At 33.7% G+C, this 23,246-nt stretch overlaps 1 protein-coding gene across 1 annotated transcript in view; it reads left to right on the forward strand.

Moving 5' to 3' along the window:
- LOC105620758 (mucin-17) overlaps positions 1–21,366 on the forward strand; it is a 27,988-nt gene extending 6,622 nt beyond the window's left edge. The window contains 19 exon segments of the mRNA XM_012202248.1: positions 2,697–2,879; positions 3,355–3,614; positions 3,821–4,075; positions 4,157–4,342; positions 4,587–4,852; positions 5,457–5,911; positions 6,065–6,187; positions 6,685–7,116; positions 7,393–7,692; positions 8,157–8,328; positions 8,407–8,490; positions 8,579–8,644; positions 8,771–8,851; positions 8,941–11,183; positions 11,559–12,415; positions 13,152–17,900; positions 19,398–19,569; positions 19,698–19,838; positions 20,806–21,366. Coding sequence (XP_012057638.1) covers positions 2,697–2,879; positions 3,355–3,614; positions 3,821–4,075; positions 4,157–4,342; positions 4,587–4,852; positions 5,457–5,911; positions 6,065–6,187; positions 6,685–7,116; positions 7,393–7,692; positions 8,157–8,328; positions 8,407–8,490; positions 8,579–8,644; positions 8,771–8,851; positions 8,941–11,183; positions 11,559–12,415; positions 13,152–17,900; positions 19,398–19,569; positions 19,698–19,838; positions 20,806–21,257 — 11,477 coding nt within the window. The 3' untranslated portion in view covers positions 21,258–21,366.
- The last annotated feature ends 1,880 nt before the right edge of the window (positions 21,367–23,246 follow it).

Below are 23,246 nucleotides of genomic sequence, written 5' to 3' on the forward strand. Positions count from 1 at the left end.
TATTATTATTATTATTATTATTTAGTTTGTTTGTTTATATATATATATATATATATATATATATATATATATACACACACACATATATGTATATTTTTCAATTTAGCTGTTTTATTTAATCACCATTTTATAATTATAAAACGTAATATAATTGGCATTACTTTTAAAACTTTTGAATTTTATAATATTGTCCCTTTTATGTAAGTATTTATAAAATACAATAAAGTTAATACATTTAATTTTAACATCACATTAAAATATGTAAACATTTTATTTTTAATATAAATAAGTATCTATTTTTAATTTTTTAAATACATAATTATTTTACACTTAAAAGACTAATTACTTTTTCAACTTGATTATAATATAAATGTAATGTAAAGTAATGAAATATAATATAATAAAAATTAATAGATAGAATATGCACGTGATCAGGGACAAGATTAGTGAACGTATTAAAACTGATATAATTTAGGTCAAATTTTATTGCTCTGGGTATATAAAAGTAATTTAAATGATACATTAAAAGTAATCTAAATTTTTGTTTTTTTTATTTTTATTAATTTACAAATATTTACAGAAAACGGAAAGTAATCCGTACAATTTAGTTCTTTATGTACAAAATAATTACATATTTTAAAGATTTAGATACCTACTTATTTATACTAAAAATGATATTGTGTATAAATTTTTATCAAAAATCTCATTTTTTCTATTTTTCAAAAGTATTTCTAGTTTATGATAGATCGCTTTGACGGACGTAATCTACAATTAATCATTATTATTACAATTAATACACGATAGCATTCAACTTTCCTTTACGTAAATACATAAGCCTTCGATAAACGCTCGTCGAAATTGCTCTGATTTCGACGTTGCCCAGGGATATTTCGTCGACCTCGTCAAAGTGTCGCCTGGTTCCTGCGGTCAGGGTCAGTAGTAAGCCTTAATCTACAGGTACTGCTCGTGTTTCTACACAATTGTTCCTACACGATGTTCGGCCTCGTTTCACGCACGATCGGTGAAAGCAACGACGGATAATTCGCGAACGGCTCGAAAGTACTCGTTGCATGTACGAGACGCGAACTCTCGGCATGCCATCAAAGTCAGCCTTCGTGGGCGATTATGCACGTGCGAAGCGGGGCAACGAGATGCATGCTTCTCCATGCATAGATATACACGCATTCGACTAATTAACCGCTTGGACGGCTAGAGAGAAACAATATCCGTCTCGTAATACTGTCTCTCGCTTTCGCAATGCCATTTTCGATCGGATTACGTGGCTTGTTACGGATCTTCGTAACATTTTGCTGAAGGAAGTTAGATTAACTGTAATGATATCCGCAATAATACAATCTAATTCAATTAACATAATCATGACTTTATAAGATCTCCTTAGTTTGCGAAATTATAAAAAGTTGAGCATTATCATCAGACTCTATAATTTGAGGAGATTAGCTTTTACAAAAAACAATTTAAAATAATATAACTGGATACAACGAGATCTTTTATTTACTTTCTGTGTAAAATGATGTTGTACCAGTTAATTAATGCAAAAATATTGTTGGAAACAACACAATTTTAATACATTTCAATTTAATTTATCTACATACATCTCGAAAAATTAACTTTGCCTTTCGTATATTATTTTAGATAAAATTAATTATATGCTATTATCATAGTTGTGTACACGTGTAAAAAAAAATTATTGTTTTTACAACATAAGTGCTTTTGAAAAAAATAAATTCTTTTTATTTTGCATTGTCTGAATTTCTAATGACGTCAAGTCACATTGTCTATCGTAAATTATACATATATATATTTTCGAAAATTGCTATATTTTCTTCTACATAAGTCAGAATAAGTCTAGCCGGATATCAGAAATGCATTTTAAGAACCTCATCGGCTATGAGAGCCGAACGCTATTTCTTCGCATAAACGAAAGTCCCAATCGCGTGTCAATTTCTCTCTGTTGGAACGTTTTCTCTCGTAGCGTTTATGCATTCTCTCCACGTTCGCAAGTATGTGCACGTACGAATTTAATGCGAATATAGTGAAGAGTCAGGCGTATGCGTCTGGGACGCGCTTAATTCACGAGCTCGTAAACGTGCGTTTAGCGGTGAAAACACCGAAAGCACGCTATTAAGAGGTGTCACCAGAGAGCGAAAATTTTTCGCGATTTGCAGCGCAAGATTCAATGCACTAGGATGCATAGCTCTCTTCATTCAAAAGAATTCTATTGAAAGCAGAAAAGCAGTCACTGTAAAACAAAGTGACCTCGTTTCTTCTTCTTTCAAAAAAATGCCAATATGCTTATAAGAAATAAATATTTTTAATCAAAGATCGATTTTAGATACCTATGTAATTAATTATTTTTAAATATTTAAAAATTTTTTTGTTCATAGTCAATATTATATTTATTAAATCTATTAGTGTATGTAAGTACTTTTTAGGTCTAACTTATTATTGATAGTAATATATTGTTGATTCAGCAGTCATCTGATTTATTTGTATTTGTATAACTTATTTTATGTAAACGCTTTAAAAATTATTATAATTATTTAACGATATACAATAGAAATCTAAAAACAACTTTCTATATTAAAAAAATTGAAAAAAATATATTTAAAAATTGCTTTAAAAAAAGCAATTTTATATATTCTTCATGCTTGTAACTGTGTATTTTTATTTTTTAGGAATCGCTGAACGCAGAATTGTCTGTTATTACACGAACTGGTCAGTGTATCGGCCCGGCACAGCGAAATTCTCCCCTCAAAACATAAATCCATATCTTTGTACTCACTTAATCTACGCGTTTGGAGGTTTCACAAAAGAAAACGCACTGAAACCGTTCGACAAGTATCAAGACATCGAGAAAGGTATAAAAATATAATATTTATTTCAAGACTTGTTAAATTTTATTATCAATTTATTGAAGAATTGTAATGATTGTAATTCAATATTGCAGCCTTATTATAATAATTTAATTACCTACTTATTTATCAATGATATGCATATTGACGGCGATTCAATTAAAATGAACGTATCATAAATTTATTAAAAATGTAATGTTATGACTTAATGTAATAACTGAATCAATTATACCAAGAAAATTGAAGACTAAATGTTAACCGTCCCACGAGTGTTAAAAATATTACTTTCAGTTACAACAAGAATTACTTCTAATTTTACATCTATTATATTTAAATATAAGCAGCGTTGCTTCTGTTTAGTCAGAATGCTCTGTTTATCAAGTTGTTTAATGCACTACATTGACAAACTCTGAACACATCATTTTTGATGACTTGGCCGATGTTTAACTTTCACTCTTCAATGAACATGTTCACTCGACAGGCGGATACGCGAAGTTTACGGGTTTGAAGACCTATAATAAGAACTTGAAGACGATGCTGGCGATCGGCGGTTGGAATGAGGGCTCCAGCAGATTTTCACCGATGGTAGCCGATTCTGCGAGACGACGGGAATTTGTCAAGAACGCTATTAAGTTCCTTAGACAGAATCATTTTGATGGCCTCGATCTCGACTGGGAATATCCAGCATTTAGAGATGGCGGAAAACCGCGAGATAAGGACAATTACGCTGACTTGGTGCAGGTAGATTTATCAATCATTTCTTATCGTCATAAAAAAAGATATAAAATTTCTTGTAGAAACCTCAGCAAATAAAAAAAATGTTAAAGGTTCACAGATAGAAATGTGGATAAACGCAAAATGATAAAAAACTGATTGCAATCTTATTTCAATCAAAGAAGGAATGAATTGCGGAAAGTTAAATAAAATAATTAATTGCGAATTGATAGGAACTTCGTGAGGAGTTTGAGAGAGAATCTTCGAAGACCGGAAGATCAAGATTGTTGCTATCGATGGCGATGCCCGCCGGTGCTGAATATATCGACAAAGGTTACGATGTACCCAGACTAAACGAATACTTGGACTTTATTAATTTACTCTCTTACGACTATCACTCGGCGTACGAGCCCGCTGTCAATCATCATTCACCATTGTATCCCCTGGAGGAGGACAACGAATACAATTACGATGCGGAATTGACTATTGTGAGAATTTGTTCATTAAGATCTTATAGTTATCATTTGAATCAGATCAATTAGTAAGATGCCTTCATTAATGTCTAACAGGATTATACAATAACTCATCTCTTGGAGAAAGGCGCGTCCGCAGATAAAGTCGTTCTTGGAATACCAACATATGGTCGATCATATACATTGTTCAATCAGGATGCAACCGAACTCGGGTCACCAGCGGATGGTCCTGGTACCGAAGGAGAAGCCACTCGAGAGAAAGGCTATCTTGCCTATTATGAGGTAAATTTTATTGCACACAACCAATAGAAATAGTTGGAGTTTAAGTGCTTATATAATTTTGTGGGAATCTATATACTATGTATGTAGTCTTTTATGTAATTATATAATGGATCAGTTCTATATTATCTAAGAATACATAAAATTTATAAAATATGCACATATAAAAATTCTATGTATTTAAATTTATAAGCATATGTTTTTTATTTATATATTTAAAATTGAAAATTAAACATTTGTTTTTAAGATTTGTGAGAGTATAGCAGATTCGGACGAATGGGAAGTTATTCAACCAAATCCAAAAGCCATGGGACCATACGCCTTCAAAGACAATCAGTGGGTAGGATATGACGACGAGGATATAGTCAAATTGAAAGCTCATTATGTGAATGAGAAGAAATTGGGAGGCATTATGTTCTGGTCGATAGATAATGATGATTTTCGTGGGAAATGCCACGGTCGACCTTATCCATTGATTGAGGCTGCCAAAGAAGCGTTGCTTATGGATAATAGGTAATCTTATATATGTATATATAATAATATGTTAACAAATTTTATTAGCAACAAATATCAATTTAAGAAACAGCACTTTAAACTATATTATTATATTATGATATAATATTATATTATGATATAATTATAATACGTAATATATGTATTAGATAATAATATTACATTACAATAATTATCTAAAGACACGATAGTGTTTTAGTGTATTATTAACGTTATTATATAAGTCATCTTAAATATTTATACAAGACATCAAATTAATAAATGATAATATAGACCTACAAAAAAAAGTATCTTGTGCTTGAATGGAGATCCATTCAAATGGGTCAAAAATGGGAAAAAAAAGGATCATTTTTTCGCTTTAGATTGAAAATTTACTCTGAATGGTCCTATTTTGATGTCAGATTCATATTCAGCGATTCAAAATACATAAGAATAGCTGGGTCTTCCCCAACACAGAATATTTTTTTGTGAGTTTGTGTAATTGATGAAAACAAAATGTAAATTTTTTTAATTCGAAATCTTATTTTTGGTGTTAAATATTTTTTATTTCTATTTATAATTTAATATTATTATACATATAAAAATTATTATTATTATTATATAGCAGGAATACAATCGACAAGACGAAGTCAGTAGATAGTCGTAAAAAAACCCGCACGCAAAATACGCAAAGCAGCACTCGTAAGTCGAGTATAAGTAACCGAAGAAGTAGCACTACATCTGCTCCAATTATCAGCAAACGTGTGTCCTCTTCAAGACCAAAATACCGTACCATTTCACAAGCGAGCAAGGAAGAACAGGAAGATCGGGAAGTATCTAGGAGATCATATGATCCATTATCAGATGAAGACACAGAGGGTAGAAACACTGTAAGAGTTACAGAGAAAACCGAGCGACCGAAGAATCAAAACAGGAGTAAAACGCAAAGTGCTGCCGATCGTACTACTCGTAGAAAGCATTCCAGACGTAAGGGACAAAACAAGATTGGTGAGAATGAAGAATCCTTAAGCAACAAGCTAACGACTCCCGAACCACCAACTACACCCGATCCAGGAACTGGTAAATTTCCGTGAAAATCACGAGATAAACATGTTTTAAACAATGATTAATTGAATTCTTGCTCTCAGATTTTGGAATATCTCAATTTAATATATAAAAGTATTTGGGACAAAGATAAACATTTATTTTTACTACGTATTTTACATTTTACAGATTTTAAATGTGAGGATGAAGGCTTCTTTCCGCATCCTCGTGATTGCAAGAAATATTTCTGGTGTCTTGATAGTGGTCCCGGTGGACTTGGCGTAGTTGCGCATCAATTCATCTGTCCATCAGGTAATTTTATTCTACTAATAATTTTTATTACGTTTTAACAGTTAATTCTTAAATTATTAATTTTATGAGAATATAACTTTATGAGAATATAACTTTATGAGAAAAAAGGAAAAGATAAGCATGAAATGTATATATATATATATATATATATATATAAAATTAAAAAATTAAAAATTTAAATAAATGATACGAATAAAAAATTAATTCAAAAAATTTGAATTTTTAAATATTATTCAGTAAACACTAACTAATAGAATGCATTCGAGATGTATTAGTAAATGCTGTTGGAGTCTTCCACCTTCATCGTTTGTTAAACGTAAAACAAAAATGACACAAATAGTGTTAATAGCGTCTCTTTGATAGCATCCATAGTAACATAACATTGATGTTATAATTTACTCTAGATAATAGTTATATTATTTCCATTTATTGCTAGATCTGAGACTAGAACATAAATTTTTGATTTGTTCGTAATAATACCTTTTGGATTTTCACAGGATTGGTATTCAACAAAGGGGCGGATTCTTGTGATTATCCGCGTAACGTAATTTGTCCCAAGACATCGAAAACATCGATCGTCTCTACCACTAGATCACCCATTACGGCCGCAACAAGTCGAACAACTTACTTGCACAGCACAACAACCGCAAAAGAGGAATCAGAAGAGTACGATTCGGAAGAGGATGACAATCTAGAAGAGGATGATGAGGAAGACGAAGAAGTGGAAGAAGAGGAAGAGGAGGAGAAGGAAGAACCGATAACTACTACAACAATGAGACCGCTTGTGTATAAAACACTTACTAGAAATAGACCAACTACTACTACTACGACGACCACTTCGAAACCAAGTGAACGAGAAAAAATTGACAGCGAAGACGAGGAAGATCCAAAAGTTATCAAAGAACTCATCGATCTTATCAAAAAAGCTGGCAAGTATAAGTTTGTTAAATATAAATAGATATAACTACAATGTAGCTACCTTTCTAATGATTCTATAACATTAACACCCTCTGCAATTAAAATAACTCTAAGTAATTTTAATTCTTCTTTTAATTCTTTCAGTTCTTTTTTTTATATTACCTTTTATTGATTTTTATGCAATATTTTTTATAATATTGATATATCTCTTTTGCTAGGAAATCTTTTATATTATATTTTTATATTATATTTTAAAATAAATAATTTAAAGAATTTTTTTATTTTAGGAGGAATAGAAGAGTTGGAAAAGCAATTGCTATTTCAAGAAAAGAATTCGGATACCAAATCAGGCAGCGAAAGTGTCACACCGGCTACGATTAGTCGTAGTTTATATGAACGTGTACTGAATCGCCAAACGAACAGAATTGGTAATCATCGACCCGTGTTATCGTCCTCGGAAACCAGTTACGTGAACGGGCCAGGAAGAGCACAATTCGAAGGTTTGGACGATATCCCTGAAGTGAAGAGTCTTAGACGATCACAAAAACCTCAATATGTCACCATCGAAAGATCCAAGTCAGTCACTTGTTTGATTATTATAAATGTATTATTAGTAAAAATAATATCACACATTTTATATTAATTACTTATACTTATTAAGTTTAATTAATTTCCATCGTGGTTTATATATTTTTTCTTTCTGTTAATCATAATTTTGCAGAAAATTAAATTGAGACCAATGTTGATAAAACTAAATAAAGAAAACAACAATATGGGCAAATTGTTGCGCAGAAAATTATTCGTTATAATTAAAAATCTTTTTATTACTAATAAATAGATTTTATTAATTTTTAATTATAGCGAATAATTTTCTGCGCAACGTTTTCCATACTTGACTCAATCCTATACATTGTTGTTTTGTTTATTTAATTTTATTAGAAATTTGTTTCTTAAATTTAATTGTTGATAAAACTAATTTTATAAATTGTAAATGTTTAATTCATATACCTTTTAGTTACGATTCTGATATTGATTAGATCGATCACGAAAGAATCTTCATCCGAGAACGAAGATATCAATGAGGATGAGGAAGACAACAGTGATGTAGCTTCTTCTGAGGGAAAAAGCATTAGTAACCCGTTAAAAGATAGCTTATCCACTCAACGAGTGACGCCAAGTTATGTAAATATTCGACGAACACGACCTTCCACCACGACGTCTAAGTAAGATAATTGACAAAATAAATGATTTATCTCGTATATTGTAAAAATATTGTATCTCTCATGATATGAAATTTTCAGAATCGAGAATGACGTGGAAGGGAAGGAAATTGAAATCGAGGAGGAAAAACCGACTCGCAGACGACGACCGATCGTTTCTTCAAAGTAAACATATTTTCAATGATACAATTATTCGCGCTCTGTTCTATTAAAAATTTATTAAAAATTAATATTACATAATAATTATTTTTAGACAACATGATAATGAAGCAAGCTCTGAAACGTCTAAACCTTTTCGAAATCGTGATTCAGGTTTCAGGTACAAGAAAAAAATTGTAAATATATGATAACATAATATAATTATATGTATAATATATATCTAAATATAATGTACTACCTACATTTATTATTTTTATAAGATTCTTATTTCTTATAACAACTTCAGAAAATCAGAGAAAAGAGAAAATAAAAGCACGAATCATCAATCAGCAGACAAAGATAATGATTCATCAACAACCAAAACTAGGTTTCTATATATAATTATTTGCTACAATATTTTTATATTACTTTTCATTTTCTTTTATATTACTATGCATGTTTTTATTTATTTTTTAGGTACTCTAACATACAAAGATTCAGAAGTACCACTTTGAAAACTTCGGAAGGTTTGTCTAGCATAATATCAGAGATTAGCGAGACGACTTCACCAACGAGATTAGAAGAATATCCAGAAGTATCTAGAAAAACAGTTAATACGACTGTTTCGTTGTCTACAACGCCTGCAACGACTATTTCGACTTCCACCGAAGTTATCACCACAATTAGTGTTGAACCACCAGAACCATCAGAAAATTCATCTAATGTTAGCTCTAGAACGGACCTCGACTCCACCACTGACTCGATGAAACTGGTGGAAGATTCGGCAACGGAGATCTTATTTACAACATTGCCGGCAATTAGCAGTAATTTAAGCCAGTCGACGACGACAACAACAACAACGACGTTAGCAAGCAGATCAACGATCGCCGCAGTGTCGCAACCGCGACCTTTCGGTTTTACCAGACGAAGATCCGGTTCATTAGAAACGACGACGACGGCTACGACTCCATTGAGCAGGTCCAAGGTGAGTATTACGCCGCGAAATTCTACGCGTCCGTCCAATCCGGTTCTGGGGCGAATTCGATTAAGGACAAAACCAGTCAAACAAGTTACCGAGGAGGAGTTAGTGGATCAAGTGGACATTCCGCATGCGGAGACTTTCACATCCAGGAGCAAGGACCTTAATAGATCACGTGGCAGGGGATCCAACAGATACACTCCACCAACTTCGAGATCAAAGACGCAAGACGTTTCCGTGAACTCCGTCCCAGGCCTTAAGTTCAGAGAAAGAGGCAGAACAACAACTTCAACTACCGTTGGTACAGTTACCATTGATGATGTTAAGAGAAGATATCGAAGACCTAGCAGCAGAGTCAATAACTCAGAATCTATTAAAGCCAATGAATTGGATGATAGCCCGATAGTAAGAATAACACAAGGTGGTTCTAGAAAAAATCCGTTGTATCAATCGCAATCTGACGAGGAGAATAATAAAATAACGAACATCAGGGTATTTAGAAAGCCGACAGTTAATCGCGAATTGTATGACAGAACGAAATACACAAGAAAGAGAAACAACGTGGAAGAGTCGTTGCAAAAAGTAAACGATGACTTGAACCAAAAACACATAGCATCGACACTAAAAACTTTCAGAACAAGTACTTCTGCGGAAACTGACAGGATTGAGGGAAATGATTTGTTGAATGGCGTTGTTATTAATCAATCAACCGCAAAAATTGATTCCGTTGTTGAATCCAACACTATCCAGCCGATCTACGATTTGAAACCAATCGCAATTGATGTAACAACTATATCTAGCAATAAAATAGATGCAAGCAATCAATCTAAAGATACTGTTGCCACAACGACCACTCGCATCGAAACTCAATTTAATCCCGATTTGGTGACGATTGTTTCTACCGAACGCGTCTTTGATGTTGCAGAAAAAACATCGGGAACATCAAGAAAAAGAAAAATTTTCCTAAGAAAGAGACCAATATCATCGAGCACAGTTGTCAATATTATTGAAACAGAAGAAGAGGAAACATCTCAAGGGCCTCGCAGACGAAAAGTGATAAAACGTAAACGTCCACTTCAAAATACTTCAACATCGATTGAAGTTTCCCTCGAAGAAGAAAAAGATTCGAGTCTTCTTTTAAAACCGACGATTCCAATGGGAAGCGATAAAGATATTGAAAAATCGACAGTTTCTATTAATCAGACAGAGGTTACTTTAATAAGCCAAAATACTGAAGAATCGACGATTGTTACTGATTTAACCGGATTTACGAGAGAAATGGAAGATTCAACTTTGACTGTCACGGAAACCACTTTGTCTGCCGATTACAACCCTGATGGTTTCACGAAGGTTACTTTGGAGACTCCTGCAATTGAAACCACGACGACATCAAGCGAAGAAGTTACAGATATTCTCAGCACTGCTACTATATCAACGATTAACACAGATGCTGACGAGGTTCAGCGGTCAACGATTGAAATGGATACTGAAGTTACTACAATTGAATCAACGTTGGCGACAGACACTACTTATAACACTGAAAGTATGTTTTTAGAAGATGTATTAATACCATCTACTGAAGCTGAGAATTTATCCACTACTCGCATGCAAATAACTACCACGTTGTCCACATCGGATTCAGATTCAGCTACCACTCGTACGCAAGCAACTACTACACCATTTACGACGGAATCGGATTCATTTTCAGTTGCAAGATCGACTTTCGATTCGAGATACGCACGTAAGAAGTTCATTCGCAAGAATCCTGTATCATCTTCAGGGAACACCACCAATCAATACGTTCCTGCGCTGTTATCAACGGAAAACAGCAGCCTTGAGATTCTCTCAAAACGCAAAAACCACTTATTTATTGGACGTCCAGTTTCTCCTAGCATCGTTAATATACTTTACGATAATCTTAAATATAAGGAAGAGAAAGAAGGAGAAGAAAAAGAGAATACAAACAGATCTCGTGACTTAGCTAGACAAGACATTGTAAAAGGTACGACTCTGAGAAACAAATCGATTTCGACAAATGGTTTTTCGGATGACACCTTGGAATTCTGGAAACATTATACCACGACTTCGTTAAGAGATCAAATAAATTATTCTTCAGCTTATATTGAAGATGTTGAAGACCGTAAAATTGCGAGAACAGAGTTTACAGAAAATAATACGTATCGATTAACACCAATTGTTACTCGCGGACCTGAGATTCGGCCACGATACAAGGTTCCAATAATATTGAAGAGGCCATTCGATCCTGAAGAAGCTTTATCGCCGAGGCGATATCCTCCGTTAGATTCTGCACCTGAAGAATCCGAGGAGACACCAGAGACAAGGAATGCCAGACTGAGACAATCCGGCTTCCGGCAGCCGCGAATGCGTTATAAGCTTCTAAATCGGAATAATGTTAAAATCGAGGAAAAAACTACGCAGCCGAGTCCGGAATCTACGAGCACTTGGCAATATTTCAGAACACGTTCGTACCCAAAACGTACGTCGACCAGTACGGAAGCGGCAATCACGGAGACTCTGATACCGATGAAAAAATTTGATTACGCTGCGGATGCTTTCCATCGGAAACACCAATCACTGAGAACAACGACGCCAAGGAGCAACGATTTTTTTGACTCGCAAAATTTAATTGATCCATATTATACGCGTACTACAGTAAAACCATCCGTAACTAGATTGGTGACCTCGGTAACAGAGTCCGGTACCACGGAGCGGCAGAAGATCCTCATCAAGACCAAGTATTCGTCATTGACATCGACCACGAGGATACCAGCGGATCAATTCTCTCCAACAATTCCATCAATTTTGGTGACTGGAGTTAATGATGACTCTGCCAACGAAGTTCGTTATGGTATCGAGCGATCCACCTTGCCCATCGAGGGCGAGTTCAATTATCGTTATGATGATCGATTCACTACAGAATCTTATGAGTCTTCGACTATCGAAATCGAGTCAGTATTCAGCAATCTGATCGCTGGCAAGAGCTCCGCGAAATAATAGTCGAATGTCGTACTATTTATTAATGTAGTCAACGATAATGTACATAGATCCAGCCATTAAGTAATTAAGAAACAATTGCGATCGCCGATTTATCGGAAGGAACGTTAAAGTGTTAGTAGACATTTAAAGGTCACTAATGTATATAACACTCTTAACAAATTTAATTATATTATATTTAAGATTGTTCTATGAGATGGACATTAAATATAACTATGTGAATCAAAAGGACAAGGACTCGTTATAGCTCACGACGACCGACGACTGAATAATCGTCTTCACGCATCATTCTCACATCATCAATAATGACTGAATCATAACGAGCACCTTCTTCATCCGCTTCTCAGAGAGGGACTTTTGACTGAAACCTCTGATAACTTTCTCGATGATATACTTTTACTTACCACAAATACAATAATCATTAAACACTATCGATGTCCTAGGATGATTCCTTAATCGATCCAAATTAACGCAGCAAGCAAGACACGTTCACGGCGCTTCAATAGATAACTAAAGAGTCTTCCTCTTCATGTTCCTTCTTTTTTCCTCCAAACTGGCGCAGCTCACGCATAGACAGAAAGACAGAAAGAAGAAGATTGCAAAAAAATAAACTATGAAGGGAGAGAACAAGGAGAAACAGAGAGGTTTTTAAGAACCTCCATATTAAAGCGCGCTGCATTATTCTGATTTTCAGGTCGCCGATTCGGAAGCTATTAGGCTGCCGACTCTGAAGGAGCTGATTGGCTATCCGACGACTTACTACGACGATCGTACTGCTATGACGTCGTCATCCATACTCTTGCACTTGTTGCGTAACGATGTGGACAACGATATTAGCCGGCAGAATGTCGAGAAGTTGTTGAGAGGAACAGACGAATCGCAAGATGGTGAAAAAGAGAGCGTCCAATCACCGAGAGACATAATTGAAGAAACCGGTGATTCGTGGCTGCAACAAGCTTCAGAAAACAGATCTCGCACTTTAAGAAAAGATGACGTTACAAACTTTGATGAACGAGTTTCAGTCACGAACACTATTCAAGAAGACGAGACTAAACGAAAGACATCTACCAATTCGATTTATTTGAAACCAACGACAATGCGCAGCATTTCTCTCATTAGTCTGATTTCTAATCCGGTAATGCGTGGGTTTTACATCACCAGAAGCGAAAATGCATCATCGATTTTGGTGGATAGATCTACGCCACTTTATACAACGACTGATATTCCCGTTGAACAGCAGACGGAAACCATTTTAATTTCCGACGTTTCTATGCCTGATGAGGCTGTTACTGTTGTTTATAATGATCAGATTGAATCAGGACTTAATCTTCTCGACGACAATGTAAATATCATTAACGACAAACGTATCAATTTTCGCGGAGAGAAATATTCCGTACCCAATTCTTCAATGACTTTTTCAAACGCTGAGACTTCAAATCATGAAAAATCTGACTTAATTACTGTTCTTGTCGATAGGCCAATATCCAACAGAGAAAAATTGTTGCGTAATTTTGACCATATGACGCCACTTTTTAACTCTTATGACGCATCTTCGACAAAACGAAAAATCGCCCTCGCTGTAAATAGATACAACGAAACCATCACACCGTTGTGGACGGGCAGACGTATAGTGGCAAAGAAAAGAAATAGGACTACTGTTTCACCAATCAAGGACGCTATAAGACAAACGGAGAGCGATTCTATTTATGCCGTAACTAACACTTTAAGAAGTGCTTCTCTAACTACTGAAGCTTCGACTTTGGCTTCAAGAAATAAACTTCCTACGGCTTCGACCATATCGACAACTTCTCTAACGGTACCCGATGATTTTACATCTCCTGAAATTCTAAGCGTTTATAATAATCTTGCGAATTCTAATGCCAAAACTGAAGACTCAGAAAGTAATGTAACTGAGATAGTGACTTTAACAAATTCAATAATCGCAGCAACTCCTTCGATTTTAAAAACTATTCCATCAAATGATGCCACAACTGCTGATATTTTAACGTTTTCGGATGATTCTACAATCATGAATGTTCCTATAACGCATTCTGTTACGACGTCATCGACGATAGCAGTTTCAAAAGCACCTACAGTTGCGACTGAAATTGCCATAATCTATACACCCACAATTATAAGTACTGAAGTAGAAACTACTCCAAATTATTCCGTAACTGATAATCCATTAATTGAGAATGCAATTCTGACTGATCCTGCAACTACGATTACATTCGCAACAAATACTGAAAGTGAAATTCCTTCTACAAATGTAAATATAATTCCGGAGACTACTACAGTTGTAACCGATCATGTAACTACAGTAACAAATGCTGGAGCCGTAAAAAATATTATATCCACACCAATAACTGCTAATGTACAGGAAATTGCAAATGATTCTGCAAATATGACTACAGTGCAAATTACAAATGCTAATATTGGTATTACTTCTTCAATAATAAATTATTCCACAGATGCAATTCCAACAACTATAAGTACGTACGATGTTGATTCTACAACCTTGGTTACAGCTGCGAGTGTTACAGATGAAACATTTTCCATAACTAAAAATTATTCCACATTCACAATTAAGAATGCTACAATTTCCGTCACTACTTCACCATTAACAGTCATTCCTTCAACTACGAACACACAACATATACATGCAACTGCACCCATGACAACGAATAATCTCGCAGATATAAACACTAATGTAACAACAAATATAATGACTACGCCTCTTAATGTAATTATTCCAACGACTACTGATCTTAATGTAATTACATCGTCTATAAATACAAACATTCCTTCCACTTCTTCAACTAGCGAGATCTCGCCAATTACAATTCGATCTAAAAATAGTTCTGTGACTTCGCCCAAGGCTCTAATTATGAATACAGACATAACTTCAACAAATTCTGTTTCTACAATTTTAACGCCTGAATCCTCTACAATACATCTCGCAAATTCAAGTAATTTTAATATTAGCAGCAATTCCGAGATATTAGCCGTTACAACAATTGCAGAGACTACTGAAATTACTACTGAAATTCCTACGTTCGAAATCCCTTCAACATTTACTTCGACAGTGATCGTATATCCAAAGCCTCATTCTAGTACAAATTTCGAAGCATTATCTGTTGTAACAGCTACATTGTCAACCCAAGGAGATGAAAATTCCTCGACTCCGATAATCACTCAAACTCCTTCAATTACAACATTAATTACTAACAAAACGATTGTAGCTGTAGAACAATCTACAGCTTCTACGACACCCTTTACGACTACTGACGAATTGATTGCGATAAACTCCACTATTCAAACAACTACGAACACTTATAAATCAGATTTTGTACGAACAATAAATGAAGAGTCTTTAATGCTAGAACAAAAAACAGATTTTAAGGAAGCTATGTCAATAAAAACACAAAGTCAAACTGAAGATCAAACAATTGCGACCATTAGCAAATTGAGTTCTGCCCAAATGAGGAATGATTCTACAGCTCCAGAAATAAAGATGTCAGAAGAAAGTATTTCAAAGATTACAGAAAACCAGAATCAAACGATTTTGGAATTGAACACAACCAATTATCAATTCAGTCAAAAAACTGCTAAACGTCGCGTTTTAAATCGAACAAACAATTGGCTTGGAAGTCCTACAACATTACAAAGAACTAATGAACATCAGGTTACATTGTACCGTAGACGATCACAAAGACCTACTGCTCATATTTCGTCTTCAAAAGCGATCGAGAAGAATCGTAAAAGAAGAATCATACAAAAAAGAATCAGAATTAATTCTAAAGCGTTCAATAATACTATTAGATCCGATCAAGATACTATTGATGTTCAAAATATTACTGATCATGCTTATGATCAGATGAAAAATATGAGAAGAAGGAAAGTTGTACTGAAGAAAAGAATCAAGGAAAAAACGAATATCATTTTACCCACAGAAGAAACAACAATATTTCTTCAGACACCTATCATTATTGAGAATGAAACACTTCAAACTCATTATGAGAATGAAAATATTAAAGAAAAACAAGAAATTATATTGAAACAGTCTAAAGAAAGTTTGTCAACAATAAAAAACATCAGTACCAATTCTAGTTCTATTAATAAAAGTTTTCCAGCTAATATTCAAAATAATCTTTATGTAGCTAAGAATTTTTCTGAACTAGAAAATCCAAAAGATAAACCTAAATCCGAGGAAAAGAACCTAATCGAAGGAGAAAGAGTAGATTTTGATTCTATCAATACAAATCTGCGAGACAATTTTCCGAAAAGTTCTTACGCAAATAAGAATCTTTCTGACAAAAGAATCACAAGAAGAAGAATGAGAGTATTGAAGAATGTTAGATCTAAAATTGAAGAGAAGAATTCCACGATTGAAGAAACAAATCCTGATTTTGCCAATAAAAATTTTCAAAATAATTTTTTAAATAATCGTAACATAAGTCAGAATTTTCCCAATGAAGAAAAAACAAGAAGAAAAATGAGAGTTGTATTAAAGAGAATTAAATCTAAATCTGAAGAAGAGGAGACAAAAACTGAAAAAGTCAGTACAGAAGATGATTTTACCAATGAAAGTCTCCAAGGTACTTTTTCTAATAATTTTTACAGCGCTAAGAATTTTCCCGTTGAATATAGGACTGGAAGAAGAATGAGAGTATTAAAAAGCGTTAAACCTAAGACTGAAGAAAAGAATCCAACAGAAGAAATAATTGTAGAGCCTGATTCTATCAATGAAAATCTACAAGACACTTTTTTAAATAATTTTCGCAACGTTAAGAATCTTCCTATTGAATATAGGACTAGAAGAGTGAGAGTTGTATTAAAGAACGTCAAACTTAAATCTGATCCGGAAAAGAATTCAATAGTTGAAGGAATAACTGTAGATCCTAATTTCACCAATGGAAGTAGAGACAGCTTTTCAAATAATTTTCGCAAAAATTTTCCTGTCAAACATGGAACTAAAAGGAGAATGAGAGTTGCATTGAAAAGCATCAAGCCTAGATCCGAGGAAAACAATTCAACAATTAAACAAACGAGTATAAATTCTGATTCTAATTTTTCTGATAAAGATTTTCAACATAATTTTTCTAGTAATCTTCATGAGAATCTTTTTAATGGAGAAGACGCACAAAGAAGAATGGAAGATGCATTGAAAAATGTCAAATCTACATCCAAGGAAAGAGATTCAGTAGCTGAAGAAACAAATGTCGATTCTGATTTTGCTAGGAAAGATTCTCAAGTACTTAACACGTTCCATTTTTTAAGTAATCTTCATATGGGCAATAATCTTCCCGACAAGAAAAAGATGATGAAGTATTCTAAATCCGAGGAAGAGGAGGCGATGACTAAACAGCCAGAAGACACGGAGTCGCAAACCACGAGGACGTCTGTTCCGATCGAGAAGGACACTGATCGATTCTCACTCGAGGTCAGTGCAGCTTTAAGTCGAAGATCTACTTTAAATTGATAACATTATTTTCTTGATCGCATGTTGCCCTAACCAAAACGAAAACATAAGAACAAAACGCTGCAAAAAACTAATGAGGAACCCTAGTAGAACTGACTTACTACTACGAGTACCACTACCTCTTCTTGACGCTAACCAAAAGACCTCTTGAAGCATAATTTTCTCGCAGAAATCATCATTTAACGTCTTTCGCCTGAAGATTCGCCTCTTACTCAACATATAATCTCTTCTGAACCTGCTTTTGGTGTCTAATCGATCGGTATACTTCTCGGAAAGACTTTAGAGAATAATACAAAGCGGCTATGAAGATTACTTTCAACCGCTTAATATAATCATTCGTTCGATTGCTGACCATAATCATCATATTTTTGATATCAAATCAAAATATAATTTCATATAATCAATTAATGGTATATGAACACGAATGATTAATTTGGAAAGAACCGATTGTAATTGAAATTAAAAAAAGAATCGATTATAACTTAGTGGCTTCTCTTGAATGGCAGTTTGGCAAAACCTCGGTCATCGCCTCTCACTGGATCTAAGTAAAATACTTTCCGTGAAATAAAAGGAGTCTTTTACGCTACTACGTCATCATCATATTTCTAAGACATATTACTAGCCTATGCGTTCTTTTTCTTCTGACTATTAAAAATCTATCTATTCCGGATTAAATTGGAAACCTAATTTTTCTCTCTGAGCAAACATTTTGGGACGCGAACAGATCAAGGAATATCTTCCTTTGCTGCTATTTCTTCTTAGCATTAGAAATTAGCAAATATCTTTTCAAAAGGCACGCATTTTTGTGAACGTCCATTATTTTTTCTGACAAGTTATCTTCAACGTTTTAATGCCTGGATCAATGATTAATATTTTAACACGTGAAACATCGCAAACACAAAATTTCAATGGAACCTAGAATCTAAAAGAATTTAAGAGATATTTCAGATATTTTTAAAAGAATGATTGAAAAATTTTTTAAATCTTTTACAATACGTAAAAAATATTTGAAGAATATTCTAATGATTAAAAAGCACTTTGGATAAGATGTATAAAAAAAACTAAAAAATATATTCATATCTCTTTCGATAAATATGCGTATCTGTTTCTGAATTTTAACATATGTAACATAAATTACATGTTAAATGCACGCATTTGTCAATAAAGTGAGATATGAATACGGATTATAAAGTAGATATTAATATAAATGAGATATAAATATAAATGAAACATTTTTTAAATGCTTTAAAAGACTTATAGATGTTTGTGTTGTCTGTGTTGAAATATTAGATTTTCTAGAGTTCTTATTTATCTTTATCATGAATCTATCGTAAGAGCTTTGCTTTGTCAAAATTTGCGAATGCACATATGTGCATTTAACTGGAATGATAATATTGTAATATTGTGATATTAATTTGTATTATTTCTAGTATTATAAATCAATTGTATCTCGAGCAGGTGATGAATAATAAATCGATTAATCGCAACTCAGAAAGTGGACATTCTAATAGACGTAGGAAACCGACGCCGTTCACAACGATCGCTCCGCTAACCAACACCTTATCGAATACTGTTCATCGAAGACGTAGACCGGTTGAGACCACAATATCATCGAGGATAGATTTTATCGGTAGGTTCACTTAAAAGTAGCATTTACTTCGTTTCATTTCTTCATTTCCATATTTTTTAAAAAGTTTAATTTAATTTTGTCTTTCCTGTTTTAATTTTATCTTTTTTTCGAACCATTTCTTCTTTCAGACGCATTCGAAGGCACCGAGTCCTATGTTAAGCCGGCTATCGTCTTGCATGATCAGAATGCAGACGTGTCCGATCAAAGCATCCGCGCCCAAGAATTCGCGGTGACGCTATCGGATTCGCCGTCCTCGACGTCAGACATTGGTACATTATATTTGTTAGAAACCACGCCATCCGATTTTCTAATTCTTCTAATCTGAAGTCCATATACTAAGTCATCATATACTTCATTCTCTTCACGGATTACATCGGTAGCTATGCGTTTTTAATGGCAATCGATTTATTTCAAGACCGTCGCGACCAGCTCCTTCGTTTCGGGGTCATTTTTGATAATTGTTTAACGATGACCCTAATAATCTGTCTTGTCAGCTCCTCAATTTACGTCAAATCGTATGACGCTAGCTAAAACGTTCAAAAGACTGTCTTCTTAAAAATACTTCGCGATAACGTCATCATTCAATCAAATAATTCATTCATTACGCATATCTTTTTCATGATTTTCGCTTTTATCATCTGTTTTTTATTCTATTCCTTTTTCGATTGCGCAATTTCGCGATTTATACGCGGATCTCTTCCGAATTTGTCTCAATTAATGTCAGCCGTTCATACTAATGCAATTGTTAATTTCCACGCATACTATCAATATCGTTTCTTTCTCTCTTATGGCCATGTTTATTCACAATTTGCTAAGCGAATTAATCACTAATCGTTGAATTCATGCCATTATCGACTGGACAGTACATGGCATGAATCCTTCAATCGAACTGATAGGGTTTAAATGGTTGGCTGGTTGTAAAATGTCGACCTTCTCAGGAATAGTATGTTTTTGTAAAACTGTTCGTACGTTCGTTGGTACTCATTCTAAATCGGATTTGTTAACACAATTTTACGCATGTATTTATGATATTCCTGACAAGGTTATCGAGACATTCGTCTCTTCGTCTTTCAATCTCTGTGCAGCTATTGGCTCTCATCATTTATCATTGATTGATGTCTTACTAATGAATTTCGATCTTTTCACTTCGACGCTCTCTTACTATGGGAATCAGTGACCTGCTTGCCTTCTCAGTAATATCAAAGTGACAAAAGACTAATCAGGTTCTATAACTAGGTCGAACACCATTAAGGGATATCGATAGGCGCAAGATAAGCACCACCGTGATACCTAGAACAGATCCTACGACCAGTAGGACAGTTTCAAGATATGATATGAACTTTCGAAGCCGCCAGAGATCTCAGACGAAAGACAGGCCTACGGTGAACACGACTACAAGGCCTAGAAGACTACCAGTGATTGACTATGATTATTACGAGGATGAGGCGCCGATTGTCATCGGCAAATCCGTCCTCAACAGTAAACTCTTCCTCACGAGTAAGGGTACCATACGTTGCATGGACCAAGGCAATTTCCCGCATCCGCACTCGTGTAAAAAATTCATCTCTTGCGCTCGTATGGTGAACGGTCAGGTGATCGGAACCGAGTACACTTGTCCCGACAAACTGTCCTTCGATCCGGTTGGCGGTATCTGCAATTGGTCTGCCGGTCTCGGTTGCAAGGATTAATAGAGGCTTTGCTTCAATCACTCGACAGTTCAATAAAAAGAAGTTATTTTATAGGCTCGATTACATCAATAGCTCCTAGAATTTTCTCTCTTTTGTCTCTATTACGCGACACTATAAAAAAAGATAGTAAAAGTATTAAATTAAGTTTAATATTGATACAATTGAATCAACCTCAATTTTATTTCTTAGAGTTAAACACAAACTTTATGTTTTCTCTGCATTTATGTAGATAATTTTTAATTTACTTATATCTCTTTCTCTTATTTCTAATTATATTTATATATTAAGGCTGTATTCCAAAATTCATTCAATGCTGAGAATCTGTAGTATATGTAACGTAAATTATAAATTTTTAGCGCTGGCAATAAATTTGGAATACAACCTAAATAGTACATTATTTATTTCCGTTGGAATATCTTTAAGAAAATATTTGACTGTCGAGTGATTATCATTGCGACGTCTCGAAAGACGAACTTTCGAACCAATCACTTGGCTTAAAAATTAAGAAAAAGGAATCCTAATATTGCAAAATAAATATAAAAAATTCTATTAATAGTAAGTATAAATCAATCAAGAAATGATCAATAAAATAAGCTAAGAAAATCATATTCGGTCAAAGCAGATTGTCTTATGATTTTTATGTGAATCTTATAACTTTCAATTCAAGCAAACTGAATTTGGAGACGTAATATTACAAATTAAATTGACAAGTAATTTAATAAATTTTTCACAACATTTTTTAAGATGCATTAGTATCAGATTATTATTCATTTATCAATTTATTATTAATTATTATAATTTGTGATATTACATATTCCAATTTTAATTTAGGATTATCCCAGTGATAAATGATTGTCAATTAGCCGTTGAACGACATCAAATTGACGTCGAAATTATCATATCGATGTCGATTCGACCATCATTTCTTAACTGGACTGTTTCGAGACCGACAAATAACCGGTGCAATTTGTTTGAACTGGAAATTATTAAGATTTATGCAAAAATATTATTAGATCAATATTCGTTTTGACCATATATATATGATCTTTTTCGCTTCTATTTTAATTCACTCTCTTTTCTAACTCGAAATAGTATTACTTTGAAATGATATTACTAGACTAACAAACTTTACTATCGTTACAAAATGATGAATAAGAGTAGTCTAGAGAAATCATCATCAAAATTGTTTTCAGTATAGAATTATATGAAAATAAGCATGAAATAACTGGATTTGTTTGAGGATATATATTTGATCCAGTTATAGTGAAACAAATAGTGAAAAGGTTATAATTCCCCGTTTCTTCATTAAAAAAAAAATTTCTTTCTCTCTTTTTTTGGCTAGAAGTACAGTATTGCATCTCAATATATAACACACATATCAAATAGAAGTTTTATCTAAAAATTAAAAAATTTTTTTTATCTTTGTAAAATCATTAGTGGCCTGAAAAAAACTGATTCATTTATAGTCGTTGACTACGTGAAGTGAGCTATTTTCAATCATTGCAATGAAAACGTATTTTCGTCTACTTATTGTACGACTGTGCAATAGCCATATATATAATCGAGCGAAAACACAGAGCGGTGATATTATCGTTAAAGTCTCTTTTATGTAAATATTAAATGTTATAAGTAATATATAAGATAAATATACTTTCCGCGTTTCGTACTAGCGCTAACTTATCTGTAAATTTTTTCGATAAAGTTCTTCCTATTCAATAAGTCTTCTCGCTAAAAAAATATACGATAAATTTTATTCGACTTTCATTGACTAGGCTTGTCAAGTACATCGGATCTATGTGTAAGTTGAAGATTTTTGTACATGAAATAAAAGCTGAAAGTTGTTTAATTATACACACACGTGATTGTTTGTTGTACATTTTTAAAAACTAAGTTGTAATAAAGATAACATAAAATTTGGCATCATTATTTTACATGAAGCTATTTCACTTCGATTTATTAAAGAAAATTGTTCAGCGAGCATGAATAAGA

This window comes from Atta cephalotes (genome assembly GCF_000143395.1).
Source record: "Atta cephalotes unplaced genomic scaffold scaffold00028, whole genome shotgun sequence".
Taxonomy (NCBI): Eukaryota; Metazoa; Arthropoda; class Insecta; order Hymenoptera; family Formicidae; genus Atta; species Atta cephalotes.